Source organism: Toxorhynchites rutilus, chromosome 1, assembly GCF_029784135.1.
Source record: "Toxorhynchites rutilus septentrionalis strain SRP chromosome 1, ASM2978413v1, whole genome shotgun sequence".
NCBI classification, from domain to species: domain Eukaryota; kingdom Metazoa; phylum Arthropoda; class Insecta; order Diptera; family Culicidae; genus Toxorhynchites; species Toxorhynchites rutilus.
In genome coordinates this window covers 189,852,918-189,878,137 of record NC_073744.1, presented here as the reverse complement: position 1 = coordinate 189,878,137, position 25,220 = coordinate 189,852,918, and the positions used below count along the sequence as shown (strand labels likewise).

Sequence of the window (25,220 nt, the reverse complement as noted above, 5' to 3'; positions counted from 1 at the left end):
AGGGTATATTTTTGTGTGTTTATTGGATGAGTTTTTTATTATTTTTCAAATTTATTCCAGAACTCTCTTTTTTCTCGTAGCTTAGTTGTGTGTAAATGTATATCCGTATGAATGTAACTTTTCGTTCGAAAAGTGTGGTCTGTTTTAAGTAGTAATAGTTTGCGCGTCGCGTAATATAATTGTGGTTGAAGCGTTCTCGTTCTCACTAAAACAGAAGTTTAACTGTTTCGTCGTGGGCTGTTAGAAAATGTTAACTTTAATCCTTTAAATGATTACTCCTATAATTCTACAGTTTTTTATTTATTTAATTCTTTAATTTCTTTGTTTTTTCGCGATTTAAGTTTGATAAAAAATATTCTCGGTTACCATCTCAGGTTTCTTAAACATAACTTTCCGAAGTCGCTATTGGAAATTGATAGGGTACGCTCGTTGAACAATGGAACATATCGGCGGTCCGATTGGTTTTAGAGAAGTTCCCTTGGTTACCTTCTCAGGTTTCCCAAAGGTAACTCTCCGCCGTCGCAATTGGAACTCGATAAATAATACACGTAATTAATAACGATATATATCATAATAATTTGACAGAAGTTCCCTCGGTTACCTTGTCAGGTTTCCCACACTCAACTCTCCCGCGTTGCGATTGGATTTCTATGAAAAATACGTGTGATAAATAATAAAATATGACCAGTCCAATTGTTTTTACAGGTTCGCGTTAATATAATCACATCACTTACCTCAGTGAATCCTGATACTCACCTCACCCTACTAACAACTGTCCCTTCCATGATAATCGCTAGGGAACCACGCTATAGAGGCGACCCTTCTGGCCTTCGGGCGGCGATTATCATACTAACATTCCTTCCCTTCCCCTGGTGACTGTAAGGACGTGGCCAGCGTCGTTATTGACCATTTAAAGCTCGAATCACCGGAAATTGCACAACGAGAATGATTTGCTAGTCCCAAGCGTCATTCTGTGTGTTCTTTGTGCAATTTGGTTGGTTCAGGTCAATCACGGAGAGCAACTACGAATTGTACAGTCTACACAAGCTCAAGCTCAAGTGAAGCGCCTGCTTTCAAATTCGAATGAAAACGAAACGGAAAATTCGATGTTTCAGTATGTGTAGCAGATACACACAATCGAAATTGAAATTGACTGAAGAGAAAAGAAGAAATGAAGAAGTTATTTTCATCTTTTGGTTTCCAAATGGCCAAGCCCATTCTTAAGCTATGGTTACATTGGATCCGAGTTCATATGTAAATTTGATCGTATAATAACTGACGAAAACAAACTATTTTCTTGCATGGCGGATAAGGTGAGTCGATATGAATTACGAATTATTTTCCATGTATCAACAGTAAACATATATCAGTTCACAAAATCAATGTTGTGTTCATGTTGGAATATCTATCTGTTTTTTTCAGCAACAATGAATGAATGTTTCCGGATTGTTTCAACTCTCATAACCCGTTTAACGTATATTCAGTTCATATATCAAACGGCTCTTTTCAGGGCCACCACCTAGAGTATTAAAAGAGTTAAGTTTACGGATTTCCGTACAGTTAAGAGAACTTTTAGAATTCAAAAACAGTTGTTCTCATCAATCACAGTCATAAATCAAGCTCCCGCTCGTGCCTCTAGGCATAGGCCCTTCTACTTGGTTGTAATTGTTGTAATTTTACCATTCCACGTAGCCTAGATCACTTGATCTTCGATAAAACCGACTAAATGGAAATGGTTTCTTGTTCTTTTAATTGCTTATTGTTATCGCGTATTTTTCAATGTATTAATTTTATTATTCATTCATTTTACATTAATCGACGCAAAATTACTCCATTATAAATGCAGATATTCGAATATTTGAATGATTCGAGCGATTAATCGACATCTGTATCCGCTTCACTGATGTATAGGTTCTAAGGGCATTGTACTGTTCAATCGTCATCAGCATCATGGAGTAAGCTGTCACTGTTTCATCACCTTATCATGCAGTTCAAAGTATCCGTATGAAAAGGGTTTAACGCAGCTCAATTTGAGGTGCAGTTCAACGAAAACTCCCGTTGAAATGACCCATCAAATTTTCTGGACTATCAAAGCCGAACTCATCGAACTCGAAAGTCTAGCTCAAAGACACCGCAGCCTTCAGATATTATTTGTGCTTGACCTTATCATTCGTAACTCCTTTCATTCAGGCTCCTTTCTCTTGCAGATTATTAACCCGTTAAGCCCCCCCCCCGTCGTTCCCTGGGAACTGACACTAAGCTTTCCATCTGGATCCGACAGTGGACTTTTCCTTTGGAGAGCGTCGGCACTTGGAACGACATTACCGAAACGATTTTATAAAAGTCCACTATCGGTCCACAGAGGCCGACGTGGGTCGGACGAAATTTAGACTACGGTTTAGTCTGTGATAATTTTTTTAAATTGAAAATAAAGAAATAAATAAATACATATAACATTCGCCATCGCCACTGATATACGACCTCCATTGCTGCCCAAAGTGATAAAAAATTTGACTTCTCGATTGGACTCCCTTCGAGCCAACCGAGGTTGACTACCAGAGAACATACTCAAATGGCAAAATAATTATCTGCCGAATAAAGCTGAATTCATATCAATTAACATCGATAAGCGCTTCAATTTAAATTTGTGCCTCTAAAAACAAAATAAATATAATAAAACAATTGGAGTTTACGATAGTACTTATGACTCGCATAATGACAAATAATGTTTCGAACAAGATAAAATGGATTAAATTGAGGCTTTCTATGGTTCGCGTCGCTTCAAATGTGAATAATTATAACATAAATGCACAATTCGTAAAGTATTCAGGATGCATTGGATATGAGCATCTAAATGTCAATTTAGGAAATGGAAAGAGTTCAGTAACATATTCATACAAAGTTGAACTTCATATGATGATGTCTTGCAGAAAACATTAGTCCATAAATATTATTGTTACAAATAACACACAAGGAAAATCTTAATAATGTTGGTGTTGCCATTTACGCTAAAGATTCGAATCAACTGTTGAAAATGATTGATTCTCTATCTGAAATAGTTGAGATAGGCATGCAGACGGAACATTTCCAAATTCAACACATTCCACTAGTTTCAAGGATCAGATTATTCATTAGATCTCAAAACGCTGGTGGGAAAGCTTCGTCGAGTATAATTGTTAATTGGATATAATGAATATAATTGGCGGTCATTTCATCATTGACTGACTGAACGTACAAAATGCGAATCAATTGAACACAATTATCGCATTTTTCGCACCTAACCCTAACTGTTGGCAATGTTACAGTAGAACTTTAATTGAACACATGTTTCCTAATTCTGCTACAGTGTATTTGACAACAGAGGTGGCATTCCAAATAATCGAATAACAGAATGATTCTAATGAAATTAAAACAAGAATCAGATGCTGGAGCTTAAATGCGTAGATAAGCTGGGTTTGTCAACATAGAACTTTCCATTTTTCTTAGCACAACCACATTGATAGATAAATTCCTAACCTACCATTCGATCTCTCCGTCACATTCTTGCCATTCTGAAAACCACAGCCAACGCCACGGCGGTGTGGTTCTGTTTTTTGTTTTGGGTTTTTATTTAAAAATAAATGGCACGCGTTACAGCAATTCTCGCGGTAATAAAAACATTTCTGACATCACCCTAATTTAAATATCCACATTATTGAATGGAGCCGCAAGTTTTGGGCTAACTCCAAACATAACGCGTTCAGTGCGAATGCAAATAGGGGAATGGGGGGTACGCCCGACCCCCTAAGGAAAAGTATTGTTTTGTGAGATCTGCGGGCATATATTGATATGTTTCCTCCACAGAAGAATCATTGTCTAGTTCGTTTGCCATGAGATATAAGGAATATCAGTACATTTAAACGGTAATTTTCTCAAGTAATAGTCAATTTAAAAAACTGCCATAAAAATGAAGCTCATCAACCAGTGCGGGTGAAACCGGCACCCCATGGGGGTAACACCGGTACCCTACGGGGTAAGACCCTCATCTCAATTTTTCAATATATATACTTGGCAACAGATGAACCAGTTTGAATGTGACAGTCGGCAAATAGAAGGTATTCTAATTCTAAATGTCGCTGTCGAGTATGATTCGGATCGTTCAACCGATTCCGGAGATATGGTCGGAACAAGTTCCAATGAACATGGAATATGGAGAAGAAATCACCAAACCACACCACAATTCAATTACAAGTTTAATGGAATCTAAGGACCACATTGAACACTTACCGGTGGTCAGTTTTTCTTCTTACTTGAATCAATATCCGTCATACGACGCTTTTAATCACACTAGGATTCGACTTGAAATCACAGAGAAGTATGAGTTCATGACTGTAGGTAAATTATTTCTGGTTTTTGTGATTATGATGGCAATAAAACTAATTAAATTATGTTTATTTGTAATTAGTTTATTATTTTCGTTATGACCATATAGCCATTATTTTTCGTTCAATGATGAAGTTCATTTAGTTTTATCGAACAACTTAAATCCAACATAAAATTTACATCAGTAGTTCAATTCATAAAAAAAACAACTTACGGACAAGCGATTCCATTTCTTTCAGCAAGCTCGAAAGCTAGCTTCCGTACGTCAATCTTCGTGATGCCATAAAATCGGTTTTCTAGGTCAAGTAGGTGCTGCATGATCTCCGCTTCCTGCTCCACCGTAAATAGGGTCTTTCTTGGTCCTAGTTGCGAGCTTACCACCTTCTGAAAAACGTGATCATGTAATGTAGACCTGGGTATTCCAAAAGTCGTGAAAGCACGTTTGATACAAACTCCACTAGCAATAGCCTCTTTTGCAAGGGTGAGGTTCTCCTGGGACCAACTCCCTCGATTCCTCGTTTTCCTTTGGTAGCTGCGAGGCATCTGAAATTGATGGAAAGTATGTCTTAGAAACCTTCAACTAAACGCAAACCATGCCGGGATCCCCCACTCAAAGGGTGACGGACTTACCCCGATAATAAAACGCACAGGAAAATTCACAAAGAAATTCGAGACAGGACAATCGGACTAGACCTACGCAAATAACACGGACTAGAGATTGGAAACTCGGAACATGGAACTGCAAGTCTCTCAATTTTCTTGCGAGTACCCGAATTCTTTCGGAAATATTGAGAGCCCGCAATTTCAACATCGTAGCGCTGCAGGAGGTGTGCTGGAAAGGTTCGATGGTGCGATCGTTCCATGGTGGATATACCATCTATCAGAGCTGCGGCAACACACACGAGCTGGGTACAACTTTCATCGTGATGGGGGAGATGCAAAAACGGGTGATTGGTTGGTGGCCGATCAATGAAAGAATGTGCAGATTGAGGATGAGAGGCCACTTCTTCAATATCAGCATTATCAACGTCCACAGCCCCCATCTAGCTAGCACCGATGACGATAAAGAAGAATTCTACGCGCAGCTAGAGCGTGAATACGATCGCTGCCCAAAACACGACATCAAAATCGTCATCGGTGATTTGAACGCTCAGGTCGGCCAGGAGGAGGAACTCAAACCGGTAATTGGTAGGTTCAGCGCCCATCAGCGAACCAACGAAAACGGCCTAAGACTTATCGACTTCGCTGCCTCCAAGAACATGGCCATACGTAGCACCTTCTTCCAGCACAGCCTCCAATACCGTTACACCTGGAGATCACCACAGCAAACAGAAACACAAATTGACCACGTTTTGATCGACGGTCGGCACTTCTCGGATATCATCGACGTCAGAACCTATCGTGGCGCTAACATCGATTCAGACCACTACCTGGTGATGGTCAAACTGCGTTCTAAACTGTCAGTCGTCAATAACATAAGACACCAGCGCTCACCACGGTACCACCTACGACGACTACAGGAGCCGAACGTTGCTGCAACATATTCGCAGCGTCTTGAAGCTGCGTTACCGGGGGTAGACGAACTGGATGCTGTTCCCCTCGATGAATGCTGGAACTCCTTAAAATCAGCAATTAGCAGCACAGCAGAGACCGTCATCGGGTATGAACAACGAGGACAACGGAACGAATGGTTTGACGACGAGTGCCGAGCGCTCCTGAACGAGAAGGATGCAGCACGCGCAGCCATACTGCAACGAGCGACTCGACAAAACGTGGAACGATACAGACTGAAACGAAGGCAGCAAACACATCTCTTTCGGGGAAAAAAGCGCCGCCTGGAAGAGAAAGAGTGTGAGGAGATGGAGCTGCTTTATCGTTCTCGAGAATCGCGGAAGTTCTTCAAGAAACTAAACGCCTCGCACAAAGGCTTTGTGCCGCGGGCCGAAATGTGCAGAAACAAGGAAGGGGGCATCTTGACGAACGAACGCGAGGTGATCGAAAGGTGGAGGCAGCACTACGATGAACACCTGAACAGCGCGCAGACAGGAGACCTAGACGGCGTTGAGGAGGACTACACCGGTGCAATGAACAACGACGACGTACCACCCCCGACGATGGGTGAAGTTAAGGAGGCCATTAATCAGCTCAAGACCCACAAAGCAGCTGGTAAGGATGGCCTCGTAGCGGAGCTCTTCAAGGGAGGTCCGAGAAAACTTGTAGAGTGTATGCACCGGTTGATAGTCAGGATCTGGGACACAAAACAGCTACCGGAGGAGTGGAAGGACGGGGTAATCTGCCCCATCTATAAAAAAGGCGACAAGTTGGATTGTGGGAACTATCGTGCCATCACAATCCTGAATGGTGCCTACAAAATTTTGTCTCAGATCCTCTTCCGCCGCCTATCGCCAATAGTAAGTAGATTTGTGGGAAGTTATCAGGCCGGATTCATGCCCGGTTGCTCGACGACGGACCAGATTTTTACACTGCGGCAGATCCTCCAAAAGTGCCGCGAGTATCAGGTCCCTACACACCACATCTTCGTCGACTTCAAGGCCGCATATGATACAATCGACCGACGACAGCTATGGAGGATCATGGACGAACACGGCTTTCCCCGAAAGCTGACAAGACTGATTCAGGCAACGATGAACGGTGTGCGGTGCAGTGTGCGGATCTCAGGTGAGCTGTCGGAATCATTTGAGACTCACAGGGGACTTCGACAAGGCGATGGAATCTCCTGTCTGCTCTTCAACGTGGCGCTGGAAGGTGTTATGCGGAGAGCGGGCTTCAACATGCGGGGCACGATTTTCAACAAGTCTAGTCAGTTTATCTGCTTCGCCGACGACGTGGACATAATCGGAAGAACACATGCGACGGTAGCCGACTTGTATACCCGACTGAAACACGAAGCAGGGCTGATTGGGCTTGGGATCAATGCGTCTAAGTCTAAATACATGCTAGCTGGAGGGACTGATCGCAACAGAGTTCTTCTTGGTAGTAGTGTTGTGATCGACGGCGACGAGCTCGAGGTGGTAGAGGAATTTGTCTGCCTTGGCTCGTTGATAACAACTGACAACAACAACAGCCGTGAAATTCGAAGACGCATTGTCAATGGAAGTCGTGCCTACTATGGGCTCCGCAAATTCTTGAGGTCCAACAAACTCCGACCCCGTACGAAGTGTACCATGTACAAATCCCTAATTCGACCGGTTGTTCTCTATGGGCACGAGGCATGGACGATGCTTGAAGAGGACTCACAAGCGCTTGGAGTTTTCGAACGCCGAGTGCTCAGAACAATATACGGTGGTGTACAGGAAAGCGGAGTATGGAGAAGGAGAATGAACCACGAACTGGCGCAACTCTACGGCGAACCCAGCATTCAGAAAGTCGCCAAGACTGGACGAGTGCGATGGGCAGGGCATGTTGCAAGATTGCCGGACAGCAGCCCTGCAAAGATGGTGTTCGCATCGAATCCGGTAGGAACAAGAAGGAGAGGAGCCCAGCGAGCGAGGTGGTTGGACCAGGTGGAGCAGGACTTGGCAAGAATCGGTGCAGCCGGGAGTTGGAGAACTGCAGCCATGGATCGGGACTATTGGCGAAAAATTGTGAAGAAGATCTAATCTCTCAATGGGATGTAGTATCATTATAAATAAATAAACTTACCCCGACAGCATACATTTTTTATATACAGACTATTTCTATTAAATTATTGCTTTAACTTACCTCAACTCGAATCCCAGTGATTGCTAACAATCCAGGGGACAAACTGTAGAGCAACAGAAAAGAATTTGAAACCGCGTTCAACAATAAAAGCTTAAACTTCACTGACGGAAAATTACATCCGGCTACATATCATCGGCATTCGAGTTTGTTTTGATTTATATTTTTACAATTGACGGATCATGTTGGGTTTGATGTGATTGAAAACGTCTAAAATAATAAATACTAACATGTATAGTATCCCAGAACTCAAAATTAATATCAGCATTGAATGTTTTGCTCAGCTGTGGCGAATATGGCACTGCCGAACGATTTTACATGTCAATGTTTGCGTTGTTATTTTTTATGAATGATTGTCTGTCATTATACGTTTTAGCCGTTGATATATTGGACATCCACCTAAAGTTGCGGTCGTGTCGTGAATTCTTTGAGAAAATGCATTGTACATTTTCCATCTGCTATGCAAGGCTATAAAAGTTTTAGATTACCGCACGGCCATGAACCATATTTGTGGTAACAATATCGAACAATAAAAGCAATTTTAAGTTGTTGTAATTTGAATGAAAAATTTTATTCGATGTTGTTTCAATACTTAGTAGACATAGTCCTGACCATTACCTAACAATTATCTATTGATCTCCTTGCATTTTAACCAAAATATCATTCAAAATATGAAATAATTATCAAAGACTACTCTTGTTCAAGATACCTGAAGAGAATGTATTTTTCTGCTACACAGAACACACAAAAGAGCCATATTTCATTTATTTATTTTTTTGTTTTAGAAGCGTGTTTATTTCACTCGAAAATTCATAACAATTTACGCTTCACAGAAATGGAACACGAAGCTCAATGACTGGAATTTTTGAGGAAATTACACTATCGCTTTCCTCAGGGCGTATTTTGTCGATTATCCAAATTAAAAATGTGTATATGAGGTAATTCCAATTTTTTGTAATTTTGCCATCCAGCCGTATACATTCAGCAAGGTGTGAAACCGAATACATGTAACGTTGTGATGAAGCTCGTTCTACATTTCATTCTTTTTTTTTTTTTTGTAAACACGCTTTGTAATATCATGACAATGCATGTGTTTAGATCTGGCAATATCAAAGGCTGCATCGGCGTTGCTCATGATAGCGTCTGGCAAGTGAGTGTATTTTTCCTCACACCGCTTCTGATTGTTTAGAATCGCAGTCGTTCGCTCTCTACCTCTATATCGTTCGCAAGTCATTCTACGTTGAGATGGTGAACGTTAAGGCTGATTTAGACGATACCAGTCAGCGCTCTAGTTGAAGTATCCAGTGAACAGAGAACAGACAACCTGTTCAAGTTACTTGTACCAGTATCGAACAAGTAATTGGCCTCTAACCTGAACAGAGTGTCTGTTCTCTATTCACTGGATACTTCAACTAGAGCGCTGACTGGCATCGTCTAAATCAGCCTTTAGGAACATTGGAAACATTAGTACCATTGAAGAAGAAGATGGAGAGTGTCGTTTGAACGGTGGGTGTCAACGATGAACTCCATATTGTTGTTTCTTCTTCGAATCACAATTTCTCGCGTCACTGTGCAGTCGCCTACCATGACTCCAGCAATGTATTCAACGACATACGCGTTGAATGTATACATTGATTAGAGTGTATGAAAATAACGTGATCGTCACCTTGCAAACCGAGCATGTATGATGTGAAGAATTTCAATAATTCATTATGTTAATTCAAAAAGTCTTCCAGTTCGCTGGCAATACGCATGGCTTTAGCCGAATTAAGGTTATTGGCGCATGTGAGAATGAATATTCAATGAAGTGAACTTAGCACCATATGTCATTTAGCAACGTAAATAAATCCGTTCTCTTTGAAAAACAAACTACGGGTCGATTATTTATTTGAATATTATTTGTACCAAAATAATAAAATCGCGAGTAAAAATAGGAGATGGGGGTGAACCTTTGAGGTTATATATATAGTTTTATGCCAAATTTGAGAAAAAATAGAAATCAAAATTATTTAGATTTTTTTGCATAAGGCCACCCTAATCGATATTAAACATACGGTAATTGGTACCCTAGCGGTATTATATATAGTTTACGTCTTATTCTCATGCCTACCAAATTTTTTGTGCATAATTTCTTGAAAATCGTTCGAGCCGTTTCGGAGGAGTTCAACCACGATCATCGTGACACGAGAATTTTATATATAAGATTATCATTTAACTTCATAACTACATTAAAACAACTCAAATTGAGGTCGAAAATTATTCTGTCGTTCGGTGAGGAATCTGCAAGAGGAATAGATTTGATCTGTCACAAAACAAGACGTACAAAGTCAGAACAACAATTACCCTTATTGGAACGGAATTGAAACGCGATCGAGATCGATTCGCCACTGCGCAATGCGTTAGACTCAAATCCAATCGAGCTGTGCAAATGTGAAAAACGTACGTCAAAAAGTAAAAAAAAATATCTGTATTTGTCTGTATTTGTGAGGCAATTCTCTACTGTCAGCATGACAGGCCCGCAGGCAGTTTTAAATTGATAAAATTTGAATGAAAATAATTACAGAACATAGTAACATAGGCCAGAAATAATTAGAACAAGTAGTCTTGATCCTTGTTCTACTATTTTTCTAGGAGCTTCCCAGTATTCCGTCAAAACTTCATCATTGTAACATAAAATCATTATTAGACACAATCTTCATTCGTAATTTTTATTCCAAAACTGCCATTACTGCTTCACACGAAGGGAACACGAGGCTCAAATCCGTCGAACGACCATTGCGTAGAGTCGATCGGATCGCAGAATGCAACTTTGCGCTCCATTCGGAAAATTCTAGAATAAGGGTACTTCAAAAGCTACATGGCAGACATTAACTCATCGGCTCAAATAGCAAGCTCATGCAATTTTAGCAATAATCTATCTTTTAATCTATATCTATAAAAATGGATTTCTGTCTGTCTGTCTGATTCTTATGGACACGGAAATTGCTGAACCGATGGACATTAAAATTGGTATAACCCCTACATTGGGGTCGGGGAGGGTTCTTATGATAGTTCGAGACCCTTCCCCCCTCTCTAAGGGGCCCCCTCCTTAGGCTGTCATACTAATGAAACCCAAATTTCTGCATAACTCGAAAACTAATTAAGCAAACAGAATCAAATTTGGCATGTGGAGGTTTTAGGAGACAAGAAACGTTTGTATGGTGAATAGAATAAGGGGAGGGGGGGGGGGGTGTACTGCCGTACAAATGAAGCATACATTTCTGCACAATTCAAGAACTAATGAAGCAAACGGAACCAAATTTGGCATGCGGAGGTTTTAGGGTGCAATGAGTGTTTTTGCAGTGGTTAGACACTCTTCCCTCTCTCTGAAGGGGGGCTCCCATACAAATGAAACACAAATTTCTGCAATGGCACTTCTTTCCCCTGTCGAAAGGGTGGGGAGGGGTGGTTGGTTAGGGGGCTGAACAACTCGAGAACCAATCAAACAAATGGAATCAAACTTAGCATATAGAGGTTTCAAGGATCGATAAACGTTTCTATGGTAGTTCGATACTCCTCCCCCTCTCTAATGGGGTGCTTCCAAACAAATGAAACACAAGTTTCTGCATAGCTCGAGAATTAATCAAACAAATGAAACAAATTTGGCATGTGGAGGTTTTAGGGTGCAATGAATATTTTTACGGTGGTTAGGCACTCCTCCCCCCTCTCTAAAGGGGGGCTGCTTTACAAATAAAACACATATTTCTACATAACTCGAAAACTAATCGAGCAAATAAACCAAATTTGGCATGTAAAGGTTTCAAGAGGCAAGAAACGTTTCTATGGTGGTTAGACACTCCTCCCCCTCTTAACAGCGAGGAGGGAGGTGTGCGCTGAATAACTCGAGAACTATTCAATCAAATGGAGTTAAACTTTGTATATAAACGTTTTAGGGATCGATACACGTTTTTATGGTGGTTCGACACTCTTCCCCCCTCTGTAAGAGTAGGCTGCCAGAAAAATGGAACACAAATTTCTACATAAGTCGAGAACTAATAAAGCTAATGGAACCAAATTTGGGATATGAGGGTTTTTGGGTGCGAGAAATGTTTCTATGGTGGTATGACACCCTTTCTCTGGCATGGAGAGGGGGTTCCACAAAAATAATACATATATCCCAACCAAACATGGTAATTGAAAATTTTCGGAAAACTCTGAAGGAAAATGGGAAAATTCGAAAAATTCAAATTCGCATTTGTTCTACAATTACATATTGACAAGCGTTGTTCATTTGCCCATTTGATGTTTGCGGTAACGAAATTGATCTTTGTTCGAAAGTGGAAATGGATTTTAATGTGATAAAACGCACTCCTATATTGTCTTCTGTTTATATAAATAAAAATGGATCGCCGAATGTGTTGATAAGAGCAAAACTCGAGAAAGGAATTGTCCGATTCAGACCTGTCTTTATTCTATCATATTTTCTGTATCAAACATTTATTCCATGTAACGGAGAAACATGTTATTTGCAAGTGGATGAAAAATTTTGCACGAGAATTAATTGTGTCTAAAAATAATCTGATATTATAATGTCGAGTTTTGGTAGAAGTACTGAACTTACTTTATAGTAAAAAATAATTTTGAAGGGTAGATTAGAAGATCAATCAATGAACAGTTCTGCGATTGGGTCCATGAACTTGCGCTTTGTAAGAAAACGTGGATGTGATAACGAGAAATAAATTTTGGGCTCATCTTTTAGGTTGCTTTGAAATTATACTTCGGAAAATGACGAGTATTTTAAATCGAATCGATGAATGTGTCATTTTGTGTTACCATCTTTCATCGATTGAATCAAGGCAATGTCCTGGAAAAAAGCTAATGAAGATGGTCGAGTTTCGAGCGACATAGCATGCGCTGCCATAACTATTTCGCAAATAGTGACGTCAGTCGTTGTGTTTATCTTTGAATGCCCACCGCATCCATGTGAAAATGCTATTTTCAGGAAGTAATTTATCAATTAAAAACGTACATTTTTGTAGAGCTTCCGCTGAATATGAGGCTAATGTGATTGCGTGGAGTGAATATTTGTGAAATCACGTCGAAAAAGACGAATAAAAGTGATATTTCCAAGTGCCATTTTCACTCCTCCACGATCATAGGAACAAACGAAGTTTCATTATTTTACCGTTATGAAGTTTATGTTTCGAAGGCTCTCAGTATCGATGTGTATGTTGTGAGATAATAATCGCCAATTAATCATAATTTCACCGAAAATGTTACTGCTTTCGAGAACTAAACATACGACTGCTCTCTGGACCTTTTTACCACATGAATAATCGAAATAATCCACGATATAATTGCCATCTGGTAAAAAACAACCAGTTGAATGATTTCATGAGAATTTTGGCTCAAATTATCATGCATCCGTAAGTACTTTCAACATTGTTTTGTTTCTTCCATATACATTCCATATTGAATGCAAATAATAACGACACGATATTTGGCTTGCCAATACAGATACACTTCGCCTACTGCTCCATTTTTATATGTACCTCATTGGAATCAAGGGATAACGGAAAGGGTTGTACTTGGTGAATATATCCATGTAGGCCACACATGTGTCTGAGCGTTGTTATTTTGCAAAATTACTTTACCATGTTCATGCATCCATCAACGCTCGGCCTAATTACATCAACTGTCATCGATAGCAATCTCCCGTGGGGAATTCGGTCGGTTAAAAGGATAGTAGAGGATTTTTGGAACGTCCAAAAAAAACGGTGTATTATTGTTTCCGATAGAATTCGGGCCCCATAAGAATTTCAAATTTATTTATATCCCATTTTTATTGTTATGTCAGGCTGTTAAATAAATGATACAGATAAAAATAAAATTCAAGAGAAGAGAACAAAAGCGCGGAGCACTGATTACATAGAGAGAGATTCAGCAAAAAAATTCGAGACCTCGCAAGTAGAATACAACAAAGTTTTGAAAACTCGCACAGGTCTAGAGTCGCCTCCGGGCTTCAACAAAAAAAAAATGAGTGGGTTATATCTATGATATAACCGCAAGGTTGACGTGGAACTACCTTAGCTTAGCAATCATTCGTTTGTATTGATTAAATTCTTGATTGAATGAAACAGTTTCCAAATTCAATTGAGTTCAATATATTTGCTCTGTGAGTGAAAAAAATGAACAAATGCCGTGTAAAGTCAATTCATTTATTGTGATTGATTGTTCTTCGTTACAAGTAAATTTAATGACGGACCTTTTACGTTTGGTATGATGACTAGAACAAAATATATGTACGGAAGAATTATCAAACGTTTGATGAACCAGCCTAAGGCTGAAAATCTTTCCAATAAAGACAAAAAAAAATTATCAAACGATTACTTTATTTTACATTTCCCTCTGAAGTTTACATCCCAAAAGTGTACATACTTCTCGAATCTCGAATTTGCTTGAAACTGGGAAGTTCATTCGCTTTAGTGTCTGCACGATTTTCCCAGGTTCCTAAGTTTAGAAGATCATGTTAGGACAGACATATTCCACTCTGCACAAAGGCAAGCGAGGACAAAAGTACTCGCAGTTTGCATTTATTTGCAGAGCCGATTTCCCCAGAAACCTCGGTTTTGAAGTCTGTGTTAGGGAAACACATTTCAATCGGAACAAAAATACCCCCGATTTGTATGAATTCGCAATGCCGATTTCCCCACGCTCCATGGATTTGAAGTCTGTGTTAGGGAAACACATTCCAGTCGGAACAAAAATACCCCCGACTTGCATGAATTTGAAATACCGATTTCTCCAGGCACCTGGGTTTAGAAATCTCTATTAGGGAACACATTTCGGTGGGAACAAAAGCTCCCCCTACTTTCGTATGTTCTTCTTCTTCTTTTTGGCTTTTAGAGGGTTTAAACTTTTCAGTTCACTCGCCTCTAGGCTCTTTCGTGTGTTTGCAATGCCGATTTCGCTGCTTGGTTTTAAAGTCTGTGTTAGGGAACATTTTTCGATGAGAACAAAAGTCCCCCTACTTTCATGTATTTGCAATGCCGATTTCCCCAAGGCTGCTTGGTTTTGATGGCTGTGTTAGGGAAACCGTAAATCGGGCCAATCAAAACGATGCAGTTAGGGCGTTTAGATAACGCCTAATATTTTACAGTTATTCAATTGTTTATCTAATGAAAAACAACATTTTGTTAGTTGCGATAGATGCGTAGAAATATTCCCTATCAATTGATGCAAACATCTCTCCTATCCAGTAGGAAATGTTCGTGCTATAAGCATTCAAAATCTTTCATTTTTTCCTGCATGTTCTGAGTTTAGGTTTTCATTTTACCCTCCATATATTCCGGTTATACGTAGTCCCACGTCAAAAAAGTTCTATATTCCAACTGCAAACTGGAGCCGCTTTTGCCACTTACAAACATCCATTAATAGCGCGGAAAATTTTTTTTTGTTGTGTCTCATTCTCCCAATCCATTGTTTACATCTGGTGTGATGGATAAAACCTGAAAATCAACTAGACTAGTTTTGTTTTTGTTCGCCCCCAGAGTCTAAGAAACGACCAGTGTTTCCTTTTTTTCCCCTGCATGTACATATCCCACGAGCCCCCTTCTCAGCCCCATCGAATCGAATGTGGAATGTGGAAGTGTAGTGTAGAGTAAAAACAACATTCTCAACTCTTGTGTTCAGGTAATTTCATTAACGCATTTTTTTTTCTCTTCTCAACTACAACTATTAAAATTTACAAATCACTGAAGCTATTCCCGCAAGTGCTGCCAACAAAAAACGGAATGATGTAAATGACGCGTCCACACCCTACGAGATGTTCTGCTACGAGGGGAAGGACACCGAGGATGACGTTTCGGGTTTGCGATGGCGGCTACCCTTGCGGGAAAACTCTTCGACAAATACACACTCAACAGCGCTTTGATAACCGAAGTTCTACTTAAAGGGGAGTTTGAGGGGAAAGGTTGAACAGGAATGGGCTATTTTGGCATCAGAGGAAACAAGGCACGGGGGCGCCCGGAGCAGGTGTCTAGTAGTGATGGTGATCCCAGTGTGGCTTGTACGAGCCATCATCTTCATGGGCTGGAGCCCAGTGTCCAGCGCCAGCGGATCCGGACAGAGCAGCCAGATGGACGGCTCTAGCGTGCTGAACTTCCGGGGTCTCGACTGGGACTCCATTGTGGATCACTGGGATGTGCTGAGGTCCATGCCAGGCACCAGCTCCATGCCAATCGTGAGCAGGGGCTCCATTCCAGCCATGGCCAGCAGACGAGTGGGCAGCGGCAGCATGAGCGGCCAGATGTTGAGCCTTAGCGTGCTGAACTTCGGGGGTGTCCACTGGTCCATGAGCGGCAGCAGCTGGTGCTCCGTGCCAAGCTGGAGCGGCGGCGGCATGCCAGGCTGGGGCGGCAATCGAGTGTCCGGAGAGGGCAGCATCGTGAGCGGCCCGATGCTGTGCCTTGGCGTGCTGCACTTCGGGAGTGTCGACCGGGCCGTGCCAGGCGGAAGCGGCGGTGGCCAAAACCAGAACAGCGATCTGTTGGAAAAGGCAAAACACACAAACAAGTATACTTTCACGCTGCTGTTGTAACTCATTTCAATGACTGCTTAATATAGGCCCCACTAGGGCATACAAGGTTGCGAACTAGTTCCACGCATAAAATTGATCAATGGTCCATGTTTGCGTGTCAACGTTGTTGTTTATTCTTTCCGCTTCGCTTTGCATTTGCACATAACTGACACGGCCTGTTCCATTCAATTTCTTCACATAATTTTCCCTTCTGTCCTAACAATACCACTAATTATCAATTTCTTCCGATTGATTTTTTTTTCTGTTTGTCACGGGTTGGTTACTTCGGTTCCGCTTCAATATTCCAATGCGCTGGAAACAGTTCACGGTCACCTCGTTTTTTTCTGTGCTTGTTCTGAACCACTGAATCACCGAAACCGTCGACCAAATTTGGTTACTTACGAAAGATTTCATTGTTGGAAAGTAGCTGCTGTTTTTCTTCGACGAACACTTGAAAATACTTGATCCACTAACTGCTGCTGAGTGCGCTGAAACCTCCTGAGTGGCAATATCTCGCTCAATCAGGACTGTTTGCAAACTGTGCCTGAACAATGCGGCTGGACACTGTTTTATACCGATTTGCCGCCGAAGAAACAATCTCTCAAAAGAGCCACCCAATTGCCAGCCAGGCACGAGGTGGCCGCCGAGGCTCGGGCGAACCGCCACTCATAAACGCCCTCCTGGCTCTTATCACTTATGCACTTTCGTTTTCTCGTTGTTGTTTCGAGCGCGCGCGCGCGTTTACGCCGTGTACGAATTTGATATGTGCACGGAATTGCTGGCTAATTGGAAGCGGTTTTGAGATAAATCGGCTGAAGGTCAACAACGCCCGGCGCGAAAGCACCAATATCCAGGGAGAATAGTGATTATTTTGCACTACCGGCGATTGTTGATCGAGATAGTTGTCATTAGAACATTTTATTGAAACTGGCTAATGCTCGATGGGTGGTTTTAACAACTTCGGAAGTAAATTGTTTTGTCGATAATTGTCATCGTTCATCCATCTTTCTAAAAAGAATAGAGTTTATTTCGCGCATCTTTTCGCACGAGACTAGGATTCTGGGTAACACAAGCCTAACACAAGTTCAACTTAACCTCTTTTGAACAAAAGACATCGATGCGAGAGTTATTAAAAGGTTCGAAGTAACAGACGACAATAAAAGTATTTGGTAAGGGCTAATGAAACAATAAGCGTTTATAGGCCGATGCGAATGTTATGGTGAAATCAGTAATTGATATCGAAAGGTCTATATCGATATCATTTAGTACCATTATGAGTTTGAAAGTTTGAAAATTGCGTAACTTCAAGAAAATCAAGTAAAAAATTATAGGAGGTTGTGCCCACGACACGACCGCATTGTTGACGTAGAACTACCCTGTTATTTCATAGAAGTCACTTGTTTATAACTTAGGATTTTATTTTATAATGCAGGGAAATTTTGAAAACAACTGTTTAGTAGAATGGTTTGGTCGCTCTGAACGACGGAATGAATAAGACAGAAAATTTGCCTTAGCAGAGATTCATTATTCATACCCTAGCGCAAATATTTCCCTCCCGCTATCTCTCCTCTTTGTTTATATTTGTCATCACGGCTGCATAATGTGCACCACCAAATAACCGTTCAACATACCATCATAAAATTAGGCAATTATTGTATCACGACAGGGTCGATGCACATGGGAGCAGACACAAATGGGATTTCAGCGTAGCAAAGATGTTAAATTTCGGACACTTTTCTTTCAGTGTAGTTTATGAAATATTTCATTAATCAATGAAATATTTCACTTACATGACAGCTGAAACCCTCCCCTTTATTTCGATGTCCAACATGTTTACATTCTTCTTCAGTTTGGTAAAATGGCGTCGAATCAAGTCAAGTCAAGGACTGAAGGCGCACAAAGTGAAAAAGACGCCCGATGGTGATGATAAGCAAAATTTCACTGCAAAAAGCCTAAGATGCCCTACACCCAGTTTTTGCAAAAATGTTCATGCACCATAATGGACGATGAAACTTATAGAGGACCATCGGTTCGCGATAAACGTGCGCATTTACGCTCCTCTCTGCTTTCTGAATTTCGGTCGTAGAGGGTGGTCTTTGGTGCTGAAGGGTGTGAAAGTTTAAAGGAACACGTTCGTTTGCCGCAGTGAATTCAGGTCTGGCTCCGGATTCAGTGGGAAGTGTGTAGTTTTCATTCCATGAGTTCGACAAGGCTGAAGAAAGTATTGCTTCCTGGTGCTCCATTTTGTGCTGTTAGAGAGTGTAGTGGTGATAGCACGGCTTGTTCTGCTTCTGTGTTCATCTATTCCATTTTTTTTTCCACGCGTTCGTTGTGCTTGTGTGTGTTTCGCTATAATCCATCAGCCAGTCAAACGCGAAGTGTATGTGTGCCAGTGGTAGTGATTTTGTATGACCTTTTGGCAGCATGATCACAGTTTGATACTTGTAGATGCATATATTTATGCAAGCTTGTATGCAATCAATCTTGTTCCACGGCGATATGGATTATTCTGTGCAAGATTTTGCATTGATGAATGGAAAATCTACACTCGGATTATATATTGGTGAGATCGTTCTTTATTATCAAATAAATTAATTTTAGTAGATGAGGCGGAGGGTATATTTTTGTGTGTTTATTGGATGAGTTTTGACGTAGGATTACGTCTTTCGGGAACATATTGGGGTACAAATTGAAAATCGAAAATCGAGCGCACCGTGAAAATTGTCCAATTTCAAATGCTTATTGCTCAGTCATTTCATGATGGATTAATGAGATTTTTGCGTCAATCAATTTCAGCACTCCATAACAATTTTTTACATTGAATAAAATAGTATATGTCATGAAACTAACTATCGAGCAATTGAAAAATCTCAACCCTTATCTTAACGGAAATACCTACTTCTGATTGGTCGAAATCTACGACACATGCGGCGATTCCCTAACAGAGACATCAAAACCAAGCTGCCTGGGGGATATCGGAATTGCAAACACATGAAAGTAGGGGGAGCTTTTGTTCCCATCGAAATGTGTTCCCTTACAGAGACATCAAAACCAAGCTACCTGGGGGAAATCGACATTGCAGATACATGAAAGTAGGGGGAGCTTTTTTCCCACTGACATGTATTCCCTAACTGAGATTTAAAATCCAAGGTGTCTGAGGGTAATCAGCATGTAAATACCCTCGTGGCCGATAGTTTAACTAACGACGCGCACAAATGGATAGTGCTCATTGTAACTAGTGTGGGCATTGCTGATTGCATACGTGCTGACGAATAAGTTGGGAGCGATGAACGAGTGTTTTTTTTTGTCATTTTCGTTCCAATAAGAATCTTTCGATGAGTTGATTGAAGAATGATGTTTCAATGAACTGAATAGAACTTATGCTTGATAGAATTAAATAAAATTTAAATTTGGAATTTTTATGTTGGTTGCTTCGTGAAATTTCATATCAATGACCGATCATGTATTGTAAAATTTTTAGCACAACTGTAAGAGTAAAATTGTATATGGTAGCTATTGTGTTAAAATGACTTGAAATATGAAACGACTTTTTTTTCTCCCAAGGAAAGTTCATGCGACGAGCAAAATTGGAAAAATGAAGGAATATTCGAAAAAGTGATTTCACATATGCTCTACATATCGTATTGGGTGCTGTTAGCCTAATTGATGAGCTTTTTTTTTTTTCTTAATTCCATCTATACATAACATAGGAGCCATCTCGTCCAGGACCACAGAGGGCGACTTCAGTACGTGATACGCACCATCTAATGACTAATCACCATCTTTCTAGCATTATCACTCGGTTATGGACACTGGTGGAGTGAACAAACAATACCTAACAACCAGATAAAACGGACCCAAATAATTATCGAAGAGTTTAACAATGTAATTCTTCAAACATATCAAAAATCAGCATGCAGCAGATAGCCTAACGGAATCCTACGTCAACTATGCGGTCGTGTCTCGGACACAACCCTCCTGTGACTTTTTTATTATTTTTCAAATTTATTCCAGAACTCTCTTTTTTCTCGTAGCTTAGTTATGTGTAAATGTATATCCGTATGAATGTAACTTTTCGTTCGAAAAGTGTGGTCTGTTTTAAGTAGTAATAGTTTGCGCGTCGCGTAATATAATTGTGGTTGAAGCGTTCTCGTTCTCACTAAAACAGAAGTTTAACTGTTTCGTCGTGGGCTGTTAGAAAATGTTAATACTTTAATCCTTTAAATGATTACTCCTATAATTCTACAGTTTTTTATTTATTTAATTCTTTAATTTCTTTGTTTTTTCGCGATTTAAGTTTGATAAAAAATATTCTCGGTTACCATCTCAGGTTTCTTAAACATAACTTTCCGAAGTCGCTATTGGAAATTGATAGGGTACGCTCGTTGAACAATGGAACATATCGGCGGTCCGATTGGTTTTAGAGAAGTTCCCTTGGTTACCTTCTCAGGTTTCCCAAAGGTAACTCTCCGCCGTCGCAATTGGAACTCGATAAATAATACACGTAATTAATAACGATATATATCATAATAATTTGACAGAAGTTCCCTCGGTTACCTTGTCAGGTTTCCCACACTCAACTCTCCCGCGTCGCGATTGGATTTCTATGAAAAATACGTGTGATAAATAATAAAATATGACCAGTCCAATTGTTTTTACAGGTTCGCGTTAATATAATCACATCACTTACCTCAGTGAATCCTGATACTCACCTCACCCTACTAACAACTGTCCCTTCCATGATAATCGCTAGGGAACCACGCTATAGAGGCGACCCTTCTGGCCTTCGGGCGGCGATTATCATACTAACATTCCTTCCCTTCCCCTGGTGACTGTAAGGACGTGGCCGGCGTCGTTATTGACCATTTAAAGCTCGAATCACCGGAAATTGCACAACGAGAATGAATTGCTAGTCCCAAGCTTCATTCTGTGTGTTCTTTGTGCAATTTGGTTGGTTCAGGTCAATCACGGAGAGCAACTACGAATTGTACAGTCTACCCAAGCTCAAGCTCATAATGGACGATGAAACTTATGTTCTCGAAGACTTTAAACAGCTTCCGGGTCTCGCTTTTTATACTGCAATGCGAAGGAATGCCGTAGCCGAGTGTTTCCGGAGCAAGAAGTAGTCTAAATTCCCCAAAAAATACTTAGTTCGACAGGCCATATGCAGTTGTGGCCGAAAATCCAAAAGCTGATTTACACTGCTCGAGCTTAATTTCGTCATCTGTATCACCTAAGCACAGGCGCTTTAGCACCAGCTGAATCATCTAAGCGTAGGCGCATTACTATGGCTAAAAATTGTGCGAAGTGCTCAGAAGCAATCACCGGCATCGACGTCGTAGTTTGTCATGGATACTGTGGCGCTTTATTTCATATTAATAATTGCTCCGGGGTAACTCGTGCGATGCAATCTTACTTCACATCCCACAAGAAAAATCTTTTCTGGATGTGCGACGGATGCGCGGAGCTATTTGAAATTTCACATTTCCGTGCTATATCGGATGTAGCTGATGATAAATCTCCACTCCGTTCTTTGACGACAGCTATCACCGAATTAAGAACTGAGATCAAAGAGCTGCACTCTAAGCCTGCAGTTCCGCCCTCACAAGCAGCAAGTGTGCAGTGGCCTGCTATCGAACCCCGAAGGCCTACTAAAAGACTGCGTGAGTTTGACACTGCTTCTCGTGTCCCTGAATGCCGTGTGGGTTGCAAGAAACCACAAGATAATGCTGTGATGGTTCCCACTTGCAACAATGATATCGACCAGAAGTTCTGGTTGTATCTTTCGAGGATTCGACCAGACGTCACAGTTGAATCCGTTACTGCTATAGTTAAAGCCAATCTTGAAATCGACGTCGATCCTATGGTGATGAAACTCGTCCCCAGAGGAAAGGAAATAGGGACGCTGTCCTTCGTCTCTTTTAAAGTCGGCCTTGATCCGTCGTTAAAAAACAAGGCCCTTGATCCTGCAACATGGTACGAGGGTTTAGTATTCCGCGAATTTGAGGACTACGGTTCCCAAAAATTTCGAGTACCCGAATATCAACAACAACGCATTTGAAGCCGACATTTACAAACACATCATCAAACATGACGCTTTCATCCCGAGACGCAACGATTTTTAGCCACATGGAAGCCCTTTATCCCCCCATCACAGTCGAGCCTACGCTACCACCGATCAGCAGTCGTCCCGGCCCTGTGTTTGGGTATGGAGACGGGGACTTCCACACTGTCGCCACAGGCAAGTACACGTCCGATGTTCGAACGCAATTGATTTTTGTACCTGATACTCCATACGATTCCAGCGAATACCGAGCGAATACCAGTTTGGATACCGAGAAGCATCCCCGAATCGACCGACCATCCTTTCTCGGTTTATTACCAGAACGTCAGAGGTTTGCGTACTAAAATTGTTCAATTACGATTACTGCTTCTCAGCTGCGATTACGACGTGCTTATTCTCACGGAAACGTGGTTGCGATCCGATTTGATAACGCCGAAATTACATCTGCATACACGCTTTTCCGATGCGACCGTAGTAGTCTAACCAGCAATTTTTCTATGGGAGGCGGGGTGCTGATAGCGGTGAAAAAGCATCTGAAATATGAGCATGTTCCAATTCCGAATTGCGAACAGCTTGAACAAATCGCAGTTCGTGTGAGAACCGCACATCGCTCGATGTATATTGTGGCCATCTATCTCCCACCGTGCTCTAGTCCAGACTTATATCTCGCACACGCATACGCAGTGCAACACATAGCGGATCGTTCTCCGGTGGCTTTTCGACGATGTCATAAATGGTTACATTCCATCGAACGTTTCATCCGAGGCCGAGCTGAGATGCTTTCTTATAGAAAGCATGTTTACTACTGGCTTCCAACAAATCTGCAATCTCGTGAACACGAATAATAGACTTCTGGATTTAGTATTTGTTAATAGGCCAGAGGAACTAGACTTCATAGCACCGCCTATTCCAATTTTACCTGTGGACAATCATCACCCTCCTTTTATTTTAATACTTGACGAAAACGTGGACGATTCAGCACCTGACGACTGCAATGAAAATGTGTCATTCAATTTTCAAGCTTGTGATTTTGACCGTTTGAACAACATACTCACCAACATCGACTGGAGCGCTTTAATGAGTGACAGAACCGTGGACGAATCACTTTCGACTTTTTACGATAAGTTGTATCAAGTTTTCATTCAACATGTTCCTCGAAAAAGACGCGTATTTACCTCGGTTATTGGCAAACCATGGTGGACTCCTGAGCTGCGGCACCTACGCAATAAACTTAGGAAAGTACGTAAAAGGTACTTCCGGACGAGAATTGAGAGAGAACGCAACAAACTTCGCGAAGTGGAATCAAATTACAGAGCACTTCTTCTGTCCACCTACGAAAAATTATATATCTAGGATTCAGTCGAATGTAAAAAGTGATCCTTCGCTCTTCTGGGACTTTGTGAAAAAACGAAGATCATTCACTCGTATTCCATACCATGTTAAATATGGAGAATCTCATGCAAGCTCAAATGCAGAAGCAGCGGAACTTTTTGCTGCATTCTTTGAGAGTGTGTTCAGCAAAGTGTCGCCCGTTAGTCGTCGCAATTGCTTTGCTAACATTCCATCGTATGACATCGCATTCCCGGTTTTGCAATTCACCATTGAAGATGTGAGGAAATGTTTTGAAGAACTTGACACCAAGAAAATATCGAGTACCGATGGAATACCTCCCTTGCTTCTTAAAAACTGCTCTTCCACCTTGGCGACGCCCATCGCATTTATACTCAACCGTTCACTGCGCGACCGAACGTTTCCGGCTGCATGGAAACGCGCCTCTATTGTTCCTATCCATAAATCCGGAAACTGCATTTATGTCAGCAACTACCGTGGCATATCAATACTGAGCTGTCTGAGCAAGGTCTTCGAAAAGCTAGTGCACAAGGCTTTGTACAACGTGTCAGCTCCAATCATCTCTGATACCCAGCATGGCTTCATGAAACTTCGGTCTACTACAACTAATCTGATGTGTTACGTCACCGCTGTATCCCGTGAAACAGAACTCAGGCGGCAAGTAGACTCGGTGTACATCGATTTTGCGAAGGCTTTCGACACTGTTCCGCATATCCTTATAATCAGCAAGATGAAACACATGGGATTTCCCGATTGGTTTATGGAGTGGCTGTGGTCATACTTATCGGATCGTTCCGCTTATGTGGTGGTTAATTCTTCACAATCTAGACCATTCAATATTACATCTGGCGTACCCCAGGGTAGTGTTCTCGGCCCGCTGATATTCAATCTCTTCATAAATGATTTGTCTTCACTGCTCTCTTCGTCTAAGCTATCTTTTGCCGACGATCTCAAATTTTATCGGAGTATTACCTCGCCTCTGGATCATGCCACCCTGCAAGACGACATAAAGGGTGTGTCACATCAAATTGCATCACGGAAAAAACGCTGTAGAAATTCGCCCAGTAGACCGATCCTTTTGAAAATTTTAGACAGTAAAATAAAAACTATAAAACAACTTTTGGCATTTTCTTTTTATTCATACTTCGAGCCCAAGCCCGTATGCTC

At 41.2% G+C, this 25,220-nt stretch overlaps 1 protein-coding gene across 1 annotated transcript; it reads right to left on the bottom strand.

The window, feature by feature from the left end:
- Positions 1–15,741: 15,741 nt before the first annotated feature.
- Positions 15,742–17,198, bottom strand: LOC129779605 (pupal cuticle protein-like). Its single transcript, XM_055758771.1, has 2 exons — positions 17,042–17,198; positions 15,742–16,606 (listed from the first exon to the last, which is right to left on the bottom strand). Exons 1-2 carry the CDS (start codon positions 17,051–17,053, stop codon positions 16,100–16,102), a joined length of 519 nt encoding a protein of 172 aa, XP_055614746.1. The 5' UTR covers positions 17,054–17,198; the 3' UTR covers positions 15,742–16,099.
- Between the last annotated feature and the right edge of the window lie 8,022 nt (positions 17,199–25,220).